Raw genomic sequence first — 20,583 nt, 5'->3', positions numbered from 1 at the left:
CCTCTAATCCAAAAGTCAAATTGTTGTTCCTTATTTTCCGACAGTTTATATCCATATTGTGTCAAATTGTAACAGAATTAGCCAGCAAAGTCCTTGTAACAAAGTCCTCTTTATATTCTCCAGCTTTGACAGCTACTTTGACAGCTGTCAAAGTCTCCGTCTCTCTTCGCCAGGTTCTACGAATCGCCCCGGTTCCCAGGGGGGGTTGCATTTTCCCTCTCACCCTCCACTCTTCTCCTCCAGCACAATTCTTGTAATTTCCCTTCGTGGAAATAATGATTTTTGTCAGCAATAAACTTCTCTTTCGATCTTGGTTACCCAGTCCTTGTTTTAGAATGTTTACAATCGGGGGGGGACTGACTTCCTTTTTAGATCCCCCCCGCTCGTGCCGAATCCGAAAAAAAATTTCTTTTTTTCTCCTTTTGTACCCGGTTTCCCAATTACTCACGGGTTGTTGTTGATAGTCCGAATTTCCAATGGAAGAAGTCAGCGCTCTCCGTCGAATGGCATGCGGCTGCGCTCGGCAGGGGAAGCAATGGACTCAAAGCACCACGCCACTCCCCGGCACCCGATCCGAAGCCTTTAAAAAGGCTCCTTCACGAGTCGGGAGGGCGCTAGCGGTGCCAGCCGAGTCCCCATATCCACGGGCTCCGTGCCCGTGGTTTTTGAGGGTCCCCGCGTCGCCGGCGCGGTAGGACCCAGCCCCTGCCGAGCAGACTCCCTCCGGAGCTCGGAGGGAGTCCGCCATTCGGCGATGGCGCCAACCCGGAAGTCTGAAATTCAGCAAAATTTAAATACTTCTTTCTATACCACGTAAACAATATTGACCACTTATCTGCTTTACATTCACTCTCTTCAGTTTCCTATTTATACACATTGACATCATATCAAAGAAAGAAAAATGTTTATATATAAACATTATATAGATATATAGATATAGATACTAACTTAGTTGGTCTTAAAGGTGCTACTGGAAGGATTTTTTTTTTATATAGATATAGATGATATAGATATAGATATATATACACACACACTCCTGTGGAAAGAACAATGCAAACCATAAGAGGATTTAAGGTCAATAATCAATCAGAAACATTTTCTCTTCCTAGTCATAGTGTGACATTCAGAACTTTCATCAGCACCCAGCCCACTTATATAACTCACCAACAGTGGAACACTCAGAAAGAAGTTCCAGTGTGTTCAATAGAGTTTACTCCCAAGCAATTGCATTTGAAGACTGCGGAGCTATTAGTTTTTATGACTGTGTAGGTGTAAATAAAAGTGAGGACAACACCTGCAGTGCATTACCCTGAAAGAATTCGTTAGATTTGTTTTATACTTTCAGGTATATTACATTTAAGTGTCTTCTCAGTCTGTCTTCCAGCCCACCAGGCTTCACTACACCCTTTTTAAGAGCAGCTTCTTGGATCGAGATCTCACATTGTAATTTCCAAATTCCAAAAAGCCAAACATTACTGTGTGATAGGAATTTTGAGGTCTTAGATATATGTTAAATGTTTCTAAGTGTACCAACCAAGCAGGTACATAGATCAGCACAGGAAGACTGACCTGAAACCATTTTTGATTCCTAAACTGACCAAATGTTTTCTATGCAAGATCAAAGGAAAATGGAAAAGCCTCCCCATTGTCTTTTCCTTCACATTAAGGGCACATTTAAGGGCACATTTGTCTTAAGGGCACATTTAAGATATGAAAAGGGTGTGAGCCTGCGACCTGGCTCAGGAACTAAGTATTTATCATTACAAAAGACTGGCCAGGCTCCCCAGGGTATCCAATCAAGTGACCATTAAACAGGTAACCTGTCAGATGAGATAAACAATGCACTCAGATTTCTGCTGTAGACCGCCTTTTCTGTGATGTATCTGGGGGGTGGTCTTAGGTTACACCCCTTCTGTGATGTATGTGTGATGTATGGAGGGGTGGTCTTGAGCTCCAGGGCAGGGAATTTAAAATGTCTATATAAGGGCAGGCACACCTTTGTTCTGGGTTCCTCCTCCCACCTGCGTGTAGTGAGTGAGGACCCTGTTGCAACAGATCAATAAAGATCAGGCTTACTAACTGCTTTGCTTCTCAATATTCTCTGGTTGGCCTCTGTTATTTTCTCCTACCAATAGGGAACCTACGTAAGGACTCTATATGGGCTCTTGGATACCCCATGGGGGGGAAAGGCAGATTTTTGTTTACAACAACTGATAGCTGAATACACTTCAGAGACCTTTCAAATTAGTCATAAAGGGAAGAGATGCAACTTATTTCACCTACAGCAGAAACCAATATTTTACCCTGCCTTAGTCACAATAGCTAACTGATGTTTAATCTCTGGCAATTTACTTTTTATGCTACCCACCCAACTGAACTGTGGAGAAATCTGGATGCTTGCACTTTCTTTCCAATTACAGACAACCTCAGAGAAGAGCCATTACTGATATTAACTTGCAAAAGGACAAGGCACCAACTCTCAAGGTGTGCATTTGTTGAGAAAAAGAGTGAATACTATGCTTTACAATAACAGGTTTGCTACACTGGTATCAAACAGGATGAAATGGCAAGTGTCAGCCAACCCACTGTTAAGAAGCTCTATATTTGCGTGGTAATAACTATGCAATTAGAAAGGACCACCTACAATTAAAGTCTTTAATTCTATGTGCATTTCATGAATCCCTCTGGTAATTTTGGCATGTGTATCACTGTACACAACAGAAAAGTTTTATGGGAAAAGAGGTCTCTCTTGCTTTCTTGACCAAAAGAGATGCAGCTGCTCAGCTCCACTCATTTAGTCTGCTGGCAAGGAAACCTAACTAAATACCTTTCAGTTTTGCTAACTTTTGCAGTGGGTTTAAATGGAAGTTCAATGGTTTATTTAGACATCTGCCACTACTGCCAAGAAACTGACATGATTATTGGTACGAATGCCACGATTCACAGCATACTAACCACCTGCAGCCACATCTGCAAAAATGTTGCCAGTATTGTGCATCAACCAGCGGAAGCAGCTGAGATTCTGCAGCACATTCATTCGGTAGCTCAGAAGGTGCATCTGCTGAGGCTGTCACCCTACTCTGCAGGCTGTTTGAAGGTGAGAAAACATTCAGAGAGAAATAAGGTCACTGATGGAGCATACATTTTACCAGCTATCCACGATCGTATCAGATACATATGCAAACGCAAATTAAAATCAACAAGTACTGGTTTGTCACCTCAGTTTCCTGCTTTATATTTCTCCGCATTTACTATCAACAAAATCTTCCCATCTCTGAGCTGCATAGTCAAATACAATTGCTAGAGGGGGAAAACACTTGAATGAGGAGTGCAACTTCTTTCTATCTATCTATCTATCTATCTATCTATCTATCTATCTATCTATCTTTGTAACAAAAACAAACTACCGTACCCCAACATGTACAAAATATTACAAAACTTTTATTTGCTTATTCAGCACAAGCTTGTTAAAGGGCAACTATCTGATAAACTTAATTCTCTCCCCAAGTACATTTCAAAAGCTTACTTCTTCCTCTTTTGTCTACTGAAAATTCTCTCAAGGATATTTTAGAAATGTAGGCCTGACCACTCAATTCTGAGCCTTCTTCCTTGCCACATTTTCACTTTTTGGCTTGTCAATATTCAAATTAAAGACTTAGGAAATAGTAGCTTCTGCATTTTATTCTTAAGTGTTAGTTCACAAGACGGTTATCTACAGAGCAGAGCATCCAAAAGAGACCATTTTCAATAGCATAATTTAGTATCTTCCTGTACAATCATTGCTATGCAGCTGAATTATGGCTAACTTGGTAGTGTCCCCCCCCCCCCACGTTAATCCCCCAGCACCACTACACCATCTTAACAACAAACATGTAAATCCTAAAAGAGAAAGTTGGAAAATTAAATAGCCTACATCTGTTTTCAGTCACTCAGAGCTAGATTAGAATCTAGTATTATGTGCATACATGTATCTGTGCTGTTTCCATTACTCTTCCTTTTTAAATCTGCCAGCACACAACAAAGCTCAATCTTCAGTTTGGTAAATGAAAAGGTTTCTAGCTATGTGGAATTCTTATATATTTATTTGCTAAAAGATTACTGCCACCTTAAAATAAAAAAAATCTCTAAGCCAGTTTAAATAAAAACAACAACAACGCAACTTTCAATAAAATTTCCCCACACAGCAGAAAACAAAAATGCAACAATTTCACAAGCCACAGAGATCCAGGACAATCAAAGCAGCAGGGAACACACATCACACAACAAAGTGATCACCACATCTGAAGCCATAGCTCTCAGCTTTCAGATTTGAAAATAAGGGATCAGCAGCCTCACCTGTCCCGGGGACAGTCTATGGGATATCTAACAATCCGGGATAGCAGCGGGAAACGGCACTGGAATAAAGGAATTTCCCCCCCAAAAAGGGAAGGTTGACAGCTATGCATGAAGCAGCCAGGATGGCCATGGGCCAAGAAAACATATAGTAGGCTGCACAGCGGCAAGCATCTTCTTCATATCCCAGGCATCAACAAAGGAAATGGGTCCCACAAAGGACAGCATAGTGTATCATATACTTCAACACTGTATCAGTGGAAGCACTCAAGTCCACATGGAGGCAGGCAATGTTGTCCTCAAAGTGCCTTGCAAAATCATCACGGAGACTATGCTGATCTCTTGCTTCTAAAAAGTTCTTGAAGTATTTACTATTTGCTGCAGCCCTCCAGAAAGCCATGCCCCTCTCCAGTCTTTAAGGCAGCCCTCAGCAACCCAATGCCTTTTGTTGTGTTTTGCACTAGAATACTCATCAGGTCCAGCCAGCACTGTGCTCATGGAAGTTAGTCAAAAGGACCCGGAACATTAGTGGGATGCTTTTCTAGTGGGATTCTCACAGAACACATTCCAGAATTTCAGATATACTTCCAATCCTCCATATAAAGCATTTTGGAGCAGTATTTGGAAGAATAAAAGGCAGCATGACTTCGGTGCTAGCATACACAGGAAACATTTAATATGCTACCAGTTACTCCAAAGCTGTTCAAGTCCACATATTGCAAACGTAATTGCAAAGAACTCACAAACTAACTGCTGCATGTTACTTTTTAAGAAAAAAAATATTTACTGAATTTATAAACAGCAGTTCCACTTAAGTGTTCCCAAAATTGTTTATCTACACAGCGCTCTCCATTTCCAATGAAGCTATCCTTTAATCAGGTACACATAGGTGTTCGTTACTTGACGAGTGCACCTATCAAGCAGTGGCTTGCATTTCTGCATGAGCCACCAAAGTACTTTCACATGACCTCAATAAAATGCAAGTCAATGGACTTTGTCTACACTTTCAGCTGTCAGTCATCAGGTTATGCACATGTCTCTAAATACTAAGTTACTCCTTTCCTAGAATTTCAAACTGCATTGCTAACAAATAGTAACCCACATTCAGATTCAAGTTAAAATAGCCAGACTCTCTGCCTCCTATCCTGTTTCTTATTGTAGTTATCAGTGGAGAAAATGAGTAGAAAGAACACAGCAAGTACAAATGGCTTCAGACAGGCTAGATGCCTATGCCATTTCTAAGGCAACAAAAGTACTTGCACTTATTAATGAACTGGGCCAATTTGCTTGGTCTTCTCAGATTTACTGCAAACCTTCCAAGCCCATTTAGATGCCATTTCTCCTTTCAACACTGATCTAACACTATTTGTTTGCAAGTCATCTTGCAATATAAGAAGCACAATGTTAAAACCAGTGAAAACAGTCATGATGCAGCATCGTTCTGTATTTATTCGGTTTACAGAATCTCTGTATTGCTTTTCAATGAATACTTAGAGAGCAGTGCACAACACTGTAATTAAAACAGGATTAAAATTAAAGTACAATCTATGTAAATGAATTCCCAGAAAACAAGCTGAAAAGCGGGGTAAGGTGATGTTTCACAAATAAGGAAAACAAGAGGGAGCTAAACAGGCAGCTGGTGAAAAGGAATTTGAAAGCCCTGATGCAGCTTCTAGGGCCCTGCTTCTTGAAGAAACAAATCTGGCCTCGGAAGAAGTTGGAACTAAGAACCGGGTGGCACTGTGGGTTAAACCACAGAGCCTAGGACTTGCTGATCAGAACGTTGGCGGTTTGAATCCCCGCAACGGGATGAGCTCCCGTTGCTCGGTCCCTGCTCCTGCCAACCTAGCAGTTCGAAAGCACGTCAAAGTGCAAGTAGATAAATAGGTACCACTCTGGCGGAAAGATAAATGGCATTTCCGTGCGCTGGTCTGGTTCGCCAGAAGCGGCTTAGTCATGCTGGCCACATGACCTGGAAGCTGTACGCCGGCTTCTTCAGCCAATAAAGCGAGATGAGCACTGCAACCCCAAAGTTGGCCATGACTGGACCTAATGGTCAGGGGTCCCTTTACCTTTAAGAACCGGGTCTCTCTGAATGATTTTACACTTCACAGAGATATCCGGAGCCTAGGACTGAACTGGGTCCAGAAAACACTGTGGTTACCACTGTAATTTTTCAATACCAGTATACCATGACCATTCAGACTTAAATTCTAAGCTTTCCAAGCTAAGTCACACAGTGGTATCTTTTACCAATGCAGCTTCCAAACCATCTTCACAGACAAACCCAGAAAATGTGCATTGCAACACTCCAACATAAAGGTTGTCATGAAAGAGAGTGATCAGGTTTCCAGCTCTCAGGCACGGGTGCACCTGGAACAACCACTGAAACTGGATCATAGCTGACACCTGAAAATTCAGGAATAAAGCTGGGTATGACAAGTACCTCCAAGCTGTAAACAAAATATTTTAGGAATAGCATAACCCCATCCCAAGCAGGCCTTTCCCCCTTCAATTATTCAACAGCTGCCCTTACTTTCATTTTGGCTGGACTGAACATTTTTCACCATGGGTAAGGGCCAAATTAGTTGTTATATACAGATGCATATAGCCTCCTTACCCATAAGGGGCGGAAATTGAAACAGTCTGGGGAGGCTGCTACTGGGTGCTTAGCCCCTTTCCTACAGACATTTTTTTCTGCTCAAAATCCAACACAAACTCACTCAAGGGGCTTATTGTTTCTTCAAAAATAGCTGGAGGTGTGCAATTCTGGGGTGAGAGTGGGGAAGAGTCAGTGCAAATGGATGGTAGGAATGTCGCTCCCATCTGCCATCTACTATGACCCTTTGAATTGTCTTTTATGACAGCTGGTCTTGTATAAACGTCAAAAGTATTTTGGAGATACACGCATACACATCACCAAGATAGCAAACCTGCATTGAAAGAAGAGAATACAAGCCAGCAACACAAGAACAGTAACAGTTTTCACTTTGTACTCACTCTTACAAAGTTGTCAGGGAACAAACCTCTTCTGCCTTTAAGCTGTCCTTCCCACCAACCTCCATCCTCTTTCCTGATATTGGTGATTATGTCACCGACAGTGATTGTCAGCTCATCATCATGCTGAGCCTTGTAGTCAAACTCCACTATCGCCTCCACTGGAAAGGGAAAAACAGAGCCATATGTTACAGAATTTAAACAAAAACGCCCAAAAACACAATTTAAGAAAGCTCAGCAAATATATTTTTGTAGCTCTGCAGATTTAATGAACCACAATTTTAAAATGTGCAGCAATTTCACCAGCAGCATTTAATGAGCGAACAGCTTGAAAAATAAATTTAGGAACCAACACTAAATGTAATGATCAACTATATATATCAGAGAGAGAGATAGAGATCTCATTAAAAAAATCCTGGGTGTAATCAGCTATCATTAATAGCATGAATACAATTTATACATGCATACAATTTAATCTAAGTAAAGCTTATCAAGTTATAGAAAAGTGCTAAAGTATACTTAGAACATTAGAGATCTAAACAAAACAGGACCCAAATCAAGAGTCAGTTACCAGAGTATCTCAGAAATATTTCATACATGTTAACCACTGATCTACAGCGGATAACATTACAGTGGTACCTCTAGTTACAAACTTAATTCGTTCCGGAGGTCCGTCCTTAACCTGAAACTGTTCTTAACCTGAAGCACCACTTTAGCTAATGGGGCCTCCCGCTGCGGCCATGCTGCCGCTGCGTGATTTCTGTTCTCATCCTGAAGCAAAGTTCTTAACCCGAGGTACTATTTCTGGGTTAGTAGAGTCTGTAACCTGAAGCGTATGTAATCCGAGGTACCACTAAAGCAGGCAGGTAAAAAATATACCAGATCATATGCTCACTAATTTAAAAAAATAAATTTAAAAACATTTTATGCCCTCACAGTGGCTGATAAATACTATAGCCACAATAAAACAAGATTGGTATAGTCCCTCAATCACGGATCTCAACAGTTTCCCTTATTTTAGCTCAAACCAGGCATGGCCAAACTTGGCCCTCCAGCTATTTTGGGACTATAATTCCCATCATCCCTGACCACTGGTCCTGTTAGCTAGGGATGATGGCAGTTGTAGTCCCAAAACAGCTAGAGGGCCAAGTTTGGCCATGCCTGGCTTAGACCATACTGCAATCACATTTTGCCTTGCATGGAACTGGTTTTCCTGTCACTTGTTTCTTTCTTTATATACCTCTGTTAATATTTTTTTTCTAACACAAAATGGAAAGACCAAACCTTTGGCAATCACAGTAGTGGCGTATTCTATGTTTTTCAGCATCAGACCATGGGTAGTCAATTGAATATTTAAGAAGTAATGAAAAGGCTTCCATGTTCCAGAATGAGATTTGGAGTATTGTTTGTATGCTGTTTGGAGTGGCGTTTTCCCCACAGGTGCAATTCTTAGTTGTTGTCACCACTGATACAAACATCCTGGTAAATAACCATCCCAGTAGTACTATCCTGTTGAAGCAGCCAGGCTGTCAGAATCCCAAACAGCTGCATTTAGAAATCCCAGACTCTTTCAGCGTAGAAACATCCCCAGGACACATTCCTTCAGCATATTTACAACTTAAGAGGTTGAAAGGAGCAAGTAAAGAAATACCAGCAAGCATCAGCTTTCAATGCATATCATTTCTGCCTGTGCCGTAAGTGAGTGCTGGGGTTGTCAGGGAAACAAGCAGCTGAGACAGTCAGGGTAATGTTGACCAATGCAGTTAATAAGAGGATAAAACATTAGATGGCTACACCTATATATTGCAGCAATCTATACCCCCCAAACATGAGAAGGGGACCACTGATTCTTGAAAGCATTTCATAGGATGCTAAATAGCAATGAGACTACTGTCAACGTGCTGGTACTGGTGTACAAAGCCCTATACAGCTTGGGACCAGAATCATAGCTGTCAACTTACAGATTTGAAAATAAGGGACCAGCAGCCTCGAAAATAAGGGATCAGCAGCCAAAATAAGGGATTTTAGTCAACCAGCTAAAATACAAAGTTAAAAGGGACCAGATAATTTTGGAGAGCAGCGCCGGTTTTTAGCCCTTCGTTCCCAGAGGTTGCTGCTCAAGACACCAGCTAATGAAACACTGCAATTAAATAACTACAAGCAGCAACCACTTTTTGTGCAAAACGAAGTCCAAGCTATGAAGATGCTGCTGCAGTTCTGTATCTTTTCTCTCATGCTCCCTCTGCAGCTCTCAGTTCCATCAGGGGGCGGGAGGAAGAGAGGTGTGGGGGGGGGGATAGCGCCCGAAGTAAACCCGCAGATCAGACTATTTATGCTAGTCTACCACTACAAATCTATGGGAGAAGCACTTGCGGTCCTTCCTCCGCTTTCCCCCTCTACTGTTAGCCCTTGGAACACCTGCCTGCGCCTCCGCCTCCTCCTCCACCTCCTCCTCCTCCCTCTGAACTGCTTTCTCTGTGGTTGCCCTCGCTCTCCTCTCAAGGCTCCTCAGCCATTCATAGGCCACACCAGGCTGCCCATCTCATCCGGGTCCTTCAACGGCGCAGCCGCAGTACGGCCTAGTGGGAGCAGCGGCGGCGGCGGCAACGGGCAGAGGGGAGGCCCCAGACAGAGACGATCAGTTTGGCGGCCACGAGGAGGATGGCAGCGGAAGGGCCCGAGGCTCCCGCCAGTCGGGGGGAGGCTCCCGGGGGCCGAGGCTGGTGAGAGGAGGCCAGAGGGGGGTGGGCCAGGCAGCCAAGCAACACAGTTGGAGCCTCCCTCCTCCCTGGCCGGCTGGGAGGGAGGGAGATGAGCTGCTTCCTTTGAAACCCAGGAAATTTAAGAGGCATAATCAATAAGGGACAGCAGCAGGACATGGCGCTGGGATAAGGGAGTTTCCCACCAAATAAGAGACGGTTGACAACTATGACCAGAATACCTAAAAGATAATCTCCTACATACCCAACCAATCACTCCGTTCTGAAGGAGAGGGCATCCTGCAAATATCAGGAGGGCCATTCCACACTATGTCAGAATTGGGCATTGAGTGTGATGCCACCTAACCTTTAGAACGTCCTCCCATTACCTATCAGACAGACACCTTCTCTACTGTCTGTTCAGCATCTGCTAAATATGTTCCTCTTTCAACAAGCTTTCTAAAATCCTTGTCCCAGTTGGTATCTGTCTTGAATTTGAATTCAGCTGACTGGAGCAGCCCAGCCAGATGGGTGGGGTATTTTTATTTTTATTTTTATTTTTATTTTTATTTTTATTTTTATTATTATTATTATTATTATTATTATTATTATATTATTATTATTATTATTATTATTATTATTTGCTGTTTTGAATTGATTTTGTATTTGTAATTTTTTTAAAAAAAAAAATTATACCCAAGGGCTTTGTTTTATAAATGTCATGATATTGTACATCGCTTCAGGATGCTTCACAGGAAGCAATTCATAAATAAGATTATCAATAACAACAACAACAACATATCTTAAACGAGTTTGCTCCTGATAGACCCAGAGTAAACAATTAACATGTTATTGGCAGTTGTTTAGAAACAGAGAGTTATATATCAAGCATCCAGGAGGATAAACACTCCTGGACACTATAGGTCATTTCATCTTATTAAGTATGCCACTTAATAGCCTCTCTCACTGCTACCTCGAATCTGCACAGACATACAGAATTCCAACAGTAAAACCCTTAGTCTGTACATATTTGCAGTATTTCCACATTAATAAAAGAGCTGTGACAAATGTTAAAAGTCTCAGAGCTCCAATTAAAGTCAAACGCAAATCATTCAGTGACTCCTGTAGGTCATAGGATTGTGTTCGACAAAGGCATACTTGAAGCGCCTTTGAAAGCAACGCTTTGATTTAGTCTTAAGTCCACTGAGTTCCCTGGAACTATTGTGAATATGACATAGTGAACATCTCCTTAGGTATTCCCTCCAAAGTAATCTGTACCAAAGCAGTACACGTGATTTTTGATCATAAGGTGAAAGTTTGTTCCCATGCCAACACAATCGGTTGTTAAGGACATTCTTTAACAGTGAAATCGGAACAGCAAAGAAAACACCCGTAAGGTGGCATTAAAATCAATTATTTCCAATGCTGCTGTAACCATAATGAATCCACTGTCAAGAAGCCTGGAACAAAGATTTTAGACTGATATTTAGAGACCAGTAAGATACCTTTGTCAAAGGCACCGATTGTGTGCAACTTAACGGCTGCACAGAAGGAGTGGTTTGGAGACTTTTGTTTCCCCTTTTATAGTTAACCAAAGTTTGCTATGCCATCAGAAACTGATTAACATTAACCATACTTAGTTTAAGCGAGTGCTGTGACAAATCCTGGCCCATTTTCAATTATTCTGTTTCAGGCATTGTTTTCCTGCTTTTTTCATAAGGGTGAGGGAGAGAACATAGAAGAAATTTCTTTTAGGGATGGCGGATTGGTCTTTTCTCTTAAACTTAACTATATGAGGTAATGAGATAGTCAAAATGTGGTAAGCAGCAGAGCAGGGCTCTTCACACACACAGGCTTCCTTGCCTGCAAAACATCCTAGACTTCCCAAATGACCACTCAGCATCAGATGTCCACATCTATCAGCATTGTTGTTGTTGTTTACTAAGGAAAGCTTTATGTACCCAACTACAGGTGTTAATAGAATGATATAGGAAGCTGCCTTATGCCAAGTTAGACCATTGGTACAGTTAGCTCAGGGACGTGGGTGGCGCTGTGGTCTATACCACAGAGCCTAGGAATTGCCGATCAAAAGGTCAGCAGTTCGAATCCCCGCAACGGGGTGAGCTCCCGTTGCTCGGTCCCTGCTCCTGCTAACCTAGCAGTTCGAAAGCACGTCAAGTGCAAGTAGCTAAATAGGTACCGCTCCGGCGGGAAGGTAAATGGCATTTCTGTGCGCTGCTCTGGTTCACCAGAAGCGGCTTAGTCATGCTGGCCACATGACCCAGAAGCTGTACGCCGGATCCCTCAGCCAGTAAAGCGAGATGAGCGCCGCAACCCCAGAGTCGGCCACGACTGGACCTAATGGTCAGGGGTCCCTTTACCTTTACCTTTACAGTTAGCTCACTACAGTCTACACCAGGGGTCAGCAACATTTTTCACCCATGGGCCAGTCCACCGCACCTCAGACCATGTGGTGGGCCAGATTATATTTTTGGGGGGGAAATGAACGAATTCCTATGCCCCACAAATAACCCAGAGATGCATTTTAAATAAAAGCAAACACTCTACTCATGTAAAAACACACTGATTCCCGGACCTTCCGCGGGCCGGATTGAGAACGCGATTGGGCCGCATCCGGCCTCTGGGCCTTAGGTTGCCTACCCCTGGTCTACACTGACTAACGGCAGCTTTCTGGGGTTTCAGAAAAGAGTGCCTTGAGATGCTGGAGAATGAACCTTGTACTTTATGCATGGAAAGCATGTGCCTTATGAAATAATGAGCATAATCATAATGAAGAAACAGCTACCTTACATCAAAATCTATCTCTTTCCTGTATGGCTTTACGTATTACAGCTTATGTTTCCATTATCATGCTACCTTTTCAACTCATAAAGAGCAGCCAAGGTGACTAATAACTTTGTCATAATAATAAAACATATGAACATCAAAAATCCAATCAAACAAATCATTCAACCATGTTAGATACAGTAATAAAATTAACTGGCAGCATTCAGCGTTAACTAATCACTGCCCACGGATAAGGTCCCCAAAGCCTTAGTGAAATGGTTTCGCCTGCTTTCCAAAGCAACAAGTGTTGAAAATCTGGCTCTGAGGGCATCCTGAAGAGAAGAAAATACACAACACAAAGGGGCCTCCTCCAAGCTCAGATGCCAGCAGGCTGCATCTGATTATCACATGGGGATGGATTTTCAAGGCATCCTATGAGTCACCCCAGAATCAAATAATTTAAAAACCTTAAAAGTTAACACCATCATCTTGAATTGGACCCAGGAGCAAACAAGCAACCAACATAGCTTTCTCAACACTTGATACAGCTACATAATCCATGGGGCTAGCCAACACTCAGGCAGCCATGTACTGAAAGTCAGCAGCAAAATGATCAAGCAACTTGTCTCATGAAGAAAGGTAACCCTATTTAGGGCTTTTTAGCTTAGAAAAGACCTAGGGGGTGGGGGGACATGATGGGTGTATTAAAAAAAATGCATGGTGAAGATAGAGAGAAGTTTTTCGTTTGCTCATAATACTCAGGGAAATCCAATGAAACTGACTCAAGATTCAAAACAGTCTAAAGAAAGTGCTTATCTGCACAGGGGATGGTTAAACTGTGGAATTCACTTCAAAATATATTGATGTTCCCAAATTTGTATAGCTTTAAAATAGAATTACAGTGATACCTCGGGTTAAGAACTTAATTCGTTCTGGAGGTCTGTTCTTAACCTGAAACTGTTCTTAACCTGAAGCACCACTTTAGCTAATGGGGCCTCCCGCTGCCGCCGCACTGCTGCTACACAATTTCTGTTAATCCGAAGTAATATTTCTGGGTTAGCCGAGTCTGTAACCTGAAGTGTATGTAACCTGAAGCGTATGTAACCTGAGGTACCACCGTAGACAAATTCACGAAGGATGAGGTTATCAGCGGCTATAAGCAACATAGGCTATGTTCCACATCCACTCTCATCAAGGCACTATGGCTCTGAATATAGGTTGCTAAGAACTGTGGACCCACTTGCAGCGACCTCTCCCCAAGGAGCAAGGCCTAGACTGTGAAGGAGAACAAACTGGACAAAACCCTGTCCACTCAGCCCAGTCAGAATTCAAACCAGGCAGCTGGCACAAAAGCCCGCCAATCCCCAGTGGCCAAACTGCTCCCTGAGGGGTAGGGGTTCTCTGCAACAGGCTGCAACAGCCACCCCCACCCCCGTCTGGGTAAGCAGCTATTACAGGTGAGAAGAGCACTGCTGCAGGTCTGGTACGGCTTGTAGGCTTCACCAAGACACCCAGTTGGCCCCTCTGAGAACAGCAGACCAAACTAGATGGGCATTTGGCCTGACTCAATAGAGTTCTTCTATGTTCCGTATCAATATGTACTAAGCACAGCCATCAAAAGAACACCAGAACAACTCTATTTTAAGAATATGGATTGCGCCCAGAAGCAGTAAAGCAGCGGGACAGGGCAGCTATTTCAAGCAGAGAAGCAGAAAGCAGTAAACAGTGCCAAACCTTTCATTTGCCCAATTCACTCCAGTAGCCCATCCTCCAGCTAGACTCATATCCAGTCTTAGAGCTATGGAAGATGACAACAAGCTAGGAAAGGAGAGGCAAAAGCTGTAGGAAGCAGTAGGCAACGAACACACTTTAGCACGGCCTTCTGGGTAAAACTGCTCCTTCAAATACAGCGTACAGTGGTACCTCGGGTTACATACGCTTCAGGTTACAAACGCTTCAGGTTACAGACTCCGCTAACCCAGAAATATTACCTCGGGTTAAGAACTTTGCTTCAGGATGAGAACAGAAATCGTGCTCCGGCGGCGCGGCAGCAGCAGGAGGCCCCATTAGCTAAAGTGGTGCTTCAGGTTAAGAACAGTTTCAGGTTAAGAACAGACCTCCAGAACGAATTAAATACTTAACCTGAGGTACCACTGTACACACTTTTGGTTCAACTGCATTCTAAAGCAGCAATCCTGCGCTATAAAATTCCAAAGAGTTGCAAGCTTCCACACTAAACGTAATCTATGTATTAATCAATTTGTGTGCTATTTAAATTGCAAACAAGGCAGCCAGTGTGAGGGGAGATAATCAAATATTTCACAAAGCCATACGATGCAGCAGGCAGGACATAACCTGTGACTCTCCAGATGCTTTTAGACCCCAGCTCTCATCAGCCCCTGCTTGCATGGCCTATAATAAGGCACGATGGGAGTTTCAGGGCAGCAACATGTGGATGGGTCACAGATTAGCCACCCCCTGCCAAAACCTACTTTAATATCGAACTGCTAATTACATTCAAGTATGATTCTTTGCTAATGAGCATTTCTTTACATTTTGTAAATAATTAAAACTGGAATAAATATGGAGTTAGGGAAAGACCCGTGCCCCTTTTCCCCTCGCTCTTTCACAACAAATTTCCTGGAATTTGCCTGAAAAGACAGTAATTAACAACAGGAATTGTTTTGAAACATTACATATTTCACTCCTTATGTTAGCCTTCTCCATGATTAGAAAAATCTGTATCCCATCCATTACCTCTTTTTAAAAGGCTATACAGGCTTTTAAAGCTCTGTCATAGATAATTTAGCAAGATGCAGTGTTGCACGTCTTTAAAATTAACCTACCATTCCAAAGAAGCTTTTCACCACCCTCATTGCTAATTAGAACAGCTTAAAATTGTCAAAAGCCTCAAACTATGGCTGGCTATTTTAACAGGCCATTTTTCTAAAGCATTTTTATTTCATACCTAAATTGTTATGCAAATACAGTTACTGAGGCTGAAATCCTATGAACACTTAACTGGGTGTAAATCCCACTGAACTCAATGGGATTTACTTCAGAGTAGACATGTATAGGATTACACTCTAAGAGAATAATCCACCATTACAAGGCATACTGAAAGTAATGCTGATTTAGGCATGAGAAATGCTTTGTGGATTGTCCTCTAAGGTATTACATAAAATGACAATTAAAATAATATGAGAACAAGTAAGAGAAATAGGAATAATCTACCAAAATAACTTTACATACCGGAGGGAAAAGGAAGAGGAAGGGATGCGTACACACAACAGAAGAGATCTGCTGCTTTGAAAAAAGATGAAATGCTTTTAACAAATTTGATTTCAGAATAGTATATTTCAGGTGCTCCATAAATACAAAAAGAGAGTTATTCAGATCTGTGTCAGGTGTCACTGATTCAATTATAATAATTTTCTAATATATTCCTACTTTAGCCTCCTATTTTAAAGGAACTCCAAATAAAAGTGCAGGCATATACAAACCATAAAAAGCCGGGGGGGGGGGGGGATTTTGCACTCAATAATCCACAATCTGAAATCCTACACTACTAAGCAAGCCATAAGGGAAGAAAAATGAGTACAGCTGTAGAATAAAGCTGTAGAATAGATCTTTGTCCAAGTAGGGAAGCAATACTTTCCGTTTCCTCTTTAAATCTTCTTCTTATTTGGCAATCACTTGTAGCCCAGTAAGATTGTCTTCCATAAACACGGTTTTAACAATGAGTCCATAAGTGACTGTGGAGGCCAATTCTGGATCCACATGCCCTTCCACAGTGGGGATGTTGGCTCCCAGGTGGGAGCTGATCACGGTGTGGATTTGCCAAGCGTGCCTTCCTCCTAGCACGTTTCTCCCTTGAGTTCGAGTGTCTTCAAAGCCGATGACACCTTTGGTAAAGGATGTTCTCCAACTGGAGCGCTCGCAGGCCAGTGTTTCCCCGTTGTCAGTGTTTATACTGCATTTTTTTAGATTTGCCTTGAGACAGTCTTTAAACCTCTTTTGTTGACCACCCGCATTGCGCTTTCCATTTTTAAGTTTGGAATAGAGTAGTTGCTTTGGAAGACAATCATCAGGCATCCACATAGCATGACCAGTCCAACGAAGTTGATGTTGAAGAATCGTTGCTTCAACACTGGTGATCTTTGCTTCTTCCAGTACACTGATATTAGTTTGCCTGTCTTCCTAAGTGACGTGTAAAATTTTTCGGAGACACCATTGATGGAATCTTTCAAGGAGTTGGAGATGGTGTTTATAAGTGGTCCATGTTTCACAAGCATATAGTAAGGTTGGTAGTACAATAGCTTTGTAAACAAGCATTTATGTTTCCCTGAGATTGTCCCGGTCCTCAAACACTCTGCACTTCAATAGGAAGAAAGCCGCACTTGCAGAGCTCAGGCGATGCTGGATTTTGGCATCAATGTTGGCCCTTGTGGGAAAATAACTGCCTAGGTAGGAGAAGTGATCAACATTTTCCAATGTTACACCACTGAGTTGGATTTGTGGCGTTGCAGAGGGCTTATTCTATACTTGTTGGTGCAGCACTTTGGTTTTTTGGATGTTGAGTGATATAGGCCAAGCTTTTCATAAGCTTCTGCAAAGATAGTTAGGATGGTTTGGAGGCCATCCTCTGAGCGTGCACACACTACGTTGTCATCAGCATACTGAAGCTCTATGATGGAAGTTATGGTAACCTTACTCTTTGCTTTCAGCCTGCTCAGATTGAAGAGCTTTCCATCTATTTGATATATGATTCTACTCTGGTGGGGAGTTTCCCATTCCCATGATGACCCAAGTCATAGTTTGGCTTACTTCATTGTCCAAACTTGGGCTCATGCATAGTTCTCTCTAGACTAACTATGACCTGTAACTAAGGTTTGTGCTATGGTTTACTGCTCATGGTTTGTCTGGGAGAGCTAAATCAAAAGCTCAGGCTTAGATGACACTCTAATTCAAACCACGGTTGAGCTCAGCACCGTGCAACAGCAAAATGGCCAGGAAGGAAAGAAGCAACTGTTGATCTCCTTTCCCACACTGAGCCATAGTTTGGCTTAATGTGAACAGCGAATCAGGCAAATGACGGAGTCAAACCCACACACTTCTCTATATAATGGTAAGAAGTTCAAATTCCATTCTTTCAAGATTGCTGAAGATGCTGATTTAGAACACGCAATTGCATTCTTTTTAGCACAGTAGCTTGTTGTCAGTGGGCTTTATTGTAAGAAAGCCATAGCAGTTTCAGTTTGAAAATCCAAGTATCCCACCAAGTTCAGCAAGGAGGCTGGAAAGAAGGAAGGCAGTCTTGCTCTTAATGTTCATCCCTGCTGATTAATTGGCTATCAAATTAATTTGCTATCAAATCTTTAGTTGATTAATATACTAATGAAATCTTACAACCCTGCTAGTTGAGTGCAATAACACCAAAATAAATGGGCATGCTTTACATTTTTCCATCTTTAATCTTAGTAAGATTGGGGCTCTCAAATTTTGTCCTCAGATCAAATGGGTGCAAAACACACCATACCTGACAGCCACCACTTTCTCTTCCAATCAGAGGGCACTAAAAACAGAGTGGGGGTGGGGCTCTGTCCTAAAAACACTAGGAAGTGGCCCTGTTGAACAAAATAGGGCATATTTCTGATAATTGGTCTGTTAATAAATATGAGCAAATAGCCATAGAATTAGTCTGTTGGTTGCTAGAGAAAGACTACTGACCACTTTAGAATCCACAGGACACCCTGCCAGACACACATTCATTACAATGGGCACAGATCCCTGACTTTTCAGCAGACATTCAAGAATGAAGCGGACTCCACAAAAGCTGACACTGTGTAATACAGATGACCAAAACTACAACATGCTTCAAATATTTTAGCTGATGCTGTGAATTCCTTGGACCACAGGGAGAAAGAAGAACATAGAAGATCAACTACAGGAATTCACATAGGGCAATACCAAACATTAGTCATACTCAAGAGTACAGTCAATGAGCAAATTACTTAAAACCACTGATTTCAATGAGTCTACTCAGTGTTGAGTAGACATCACGCAGTTCAGAGTTGAATTTAACTCTTTATTAGCAAAAACATGATCTTCATAGCCTTGGCTGAGTTTCAGGTCTAATGACCATTAGCAGGCCATGGTCTTAATCATGAAATCAGACTAAAGGTTCCTGCCTCCCAACAGCTATCTATGTCTCCTCCTCTTCAAGCTTTTTCTAAGCAATCCAAGACTATGCCTGTCTTTGCTCCACCCGTTTCATGCCTCTCCTGCTTCTCGGAGTCAGGGGGAGGGAAGTTTGTCATAGCAGGAGGGGGAGACACCTGTGACTCTTCACCAGTCTGAGTCATCTCTGTCTCTTGACTTTCCTCCTCTCATTAGCCTGCCTTTGCTTCTGCCTCTGATTCTGAACTTCTACCTGCCACAGACTCTTCCAACTCACTGAGCCCTGTTACCCCTTCAACTTAAGACACCTCCTCTTCCCTCTTCTCATTGTTGTCCCACCATCACTATCCAGGCTCTGAGCCTTCTTCCCTTGGTGGTTTCCCAGCTGGTTCCTCCCATCATTCCTCAGCATCAAACCAGTCCATGACAGTGTCTTATCCTACTGCAAGATAAAAGCAGCATGCTCATTTCCCTGGCTCCGCTAACTTCCTAAAACCCAGGGACTCTGAGACCAATGCACCCTGCATTTCCAATCCGTACTCCCCTAGTCTCTCCTGGATCTCAGAAGAATGTGCTGATCTCTTGCAAACACTACCATGAATTCCAAGTGTTCAGATACATGGTGATTCTAGAATCCTGAGGTTGGCACACACTTAGCAATCATATTAAGGATTTCTATTAGAAATAAAAGGTAGAAGGAAGAGCAGGCAGAAGGTCAAAACAGAACACAAAATAAACCAGACTAATCTTAGCCTATTTCCCTGGCATAGTCCAGAGCAACTCTAGCAGAGAGGCCAAAAATGAACAGCAGTGGGATCATGACAGGGGAGGGATCACAGCTCAGTGGGAGAGCATGTGTCTTGCTCAGTTGGTAAGAGCATGGTGCTGATAATGCCAAGGTTCAATCCCCATATGCATATTCCTGCATTGCAGCTGGTTGGACTACTAGATGATCCACAGTGTTATTTCCAGTTCTACAATTCTATGTTCCCATGTCTGATCTCTGGCTGGCAACTGCCGTTAAAAGGATCAGGTAGCAGGTGATGAGTGGCAGACGTCTGTCTGAGACCCAGGAAACCTGCTGCAATGAGTCAGAATAGATAGTCTGGGAAAGATTTATGGAATGGAAATCAAACCCAGTGCAGTCCTACTAACTAGTTGCAAACACATTCCTGAGTCTTCAGGCAGTGGCCTCAATCATCATCTGCTACCTAGTTTACTTCACTGGGTTCAGCATGGGAACTTTTATATATGCAAAGATGGACAATACTCTGCTGTGTTCTGAGGCAACTTCCTTTGTTCCTGTGTGGTGTTATTTAGAAATACTTCCACTGAATTCTGTTAGAGAGCCAAAACACATGTCACACAACCCCTCACTTCCTTCCATCCTACACACAGTGCTACATGTGTCCATTGCTCAGACATTAACGCACATAGCACGGGGTTCTCTTTCTCGCTCTCTCTGCTGGCACAAATTCCTTGGGCCTCAGAACACATGGGGGGGGGGGAGTTGCTAACACTTGTCTTTGGCTTCACAGACTGTGCCTCCATGAATCCAGACACAAAACCCAACAGGATCTTGAACTTT

General features: G+C 42.5%; 1 protein-coding gene across 4 annotated transcripts in view; it reads right to left on the bottom strand.

Moving 5' to 3' along the window:
- The window catches only part of SH3KBP1 (SH3 domain containing kinase binding protein 1), a 136,156-nt gene that overhangs the window by 104,991 nt on the left and 10,582 nt on the right, over nucleotides 1-20,583 (bottom strand). For 2 of the 4 annotated variants that reach the window (XM_081001637.1, XM_081001639.1), the window contains exons 1-2: nucleotides 14,550-14,571; nucleotides 7,333-7,490 (exon numbers count right to left, since the gene is read on the bottom strand). In XM_081001637.1, coding sequence (XP_080857763.1) covers nucleotides 7,333-7,490; nucleotides 14,550-14,556 — 165 coding nt within the window. In that variant the 5' untranslated portion in view covers nucleotides 14,557-14,571. Of the gene's footprint in view, nucleotides 1-7,332; nucleotides 7,491-14,549; nucleotides 14,572-20,583 lie in introns of those variants that run through there. The other 2 variants (XM_081001638.1, XM_081001640.1) reach the window with 2 other exon arrangements.

This window comes from Podarcis pityusensis (assembly GCF_964106645.2).
Source record: "Podarcis pityusensis genome assembly, chromosome: 4".
NCBI classification, from domain to species: domain Eukaryota; kingdom Metazoa; phylum Chordata; class Lepidosauria; order Squamata; family Lacertidae; genus Podarcis; species Podarcis pityusensis.
The sequence above is the reverse complement of the archived record's forward strand: the minus strand, read 5'-3'. Positions and strand labels throughout refer to the sequence as shown.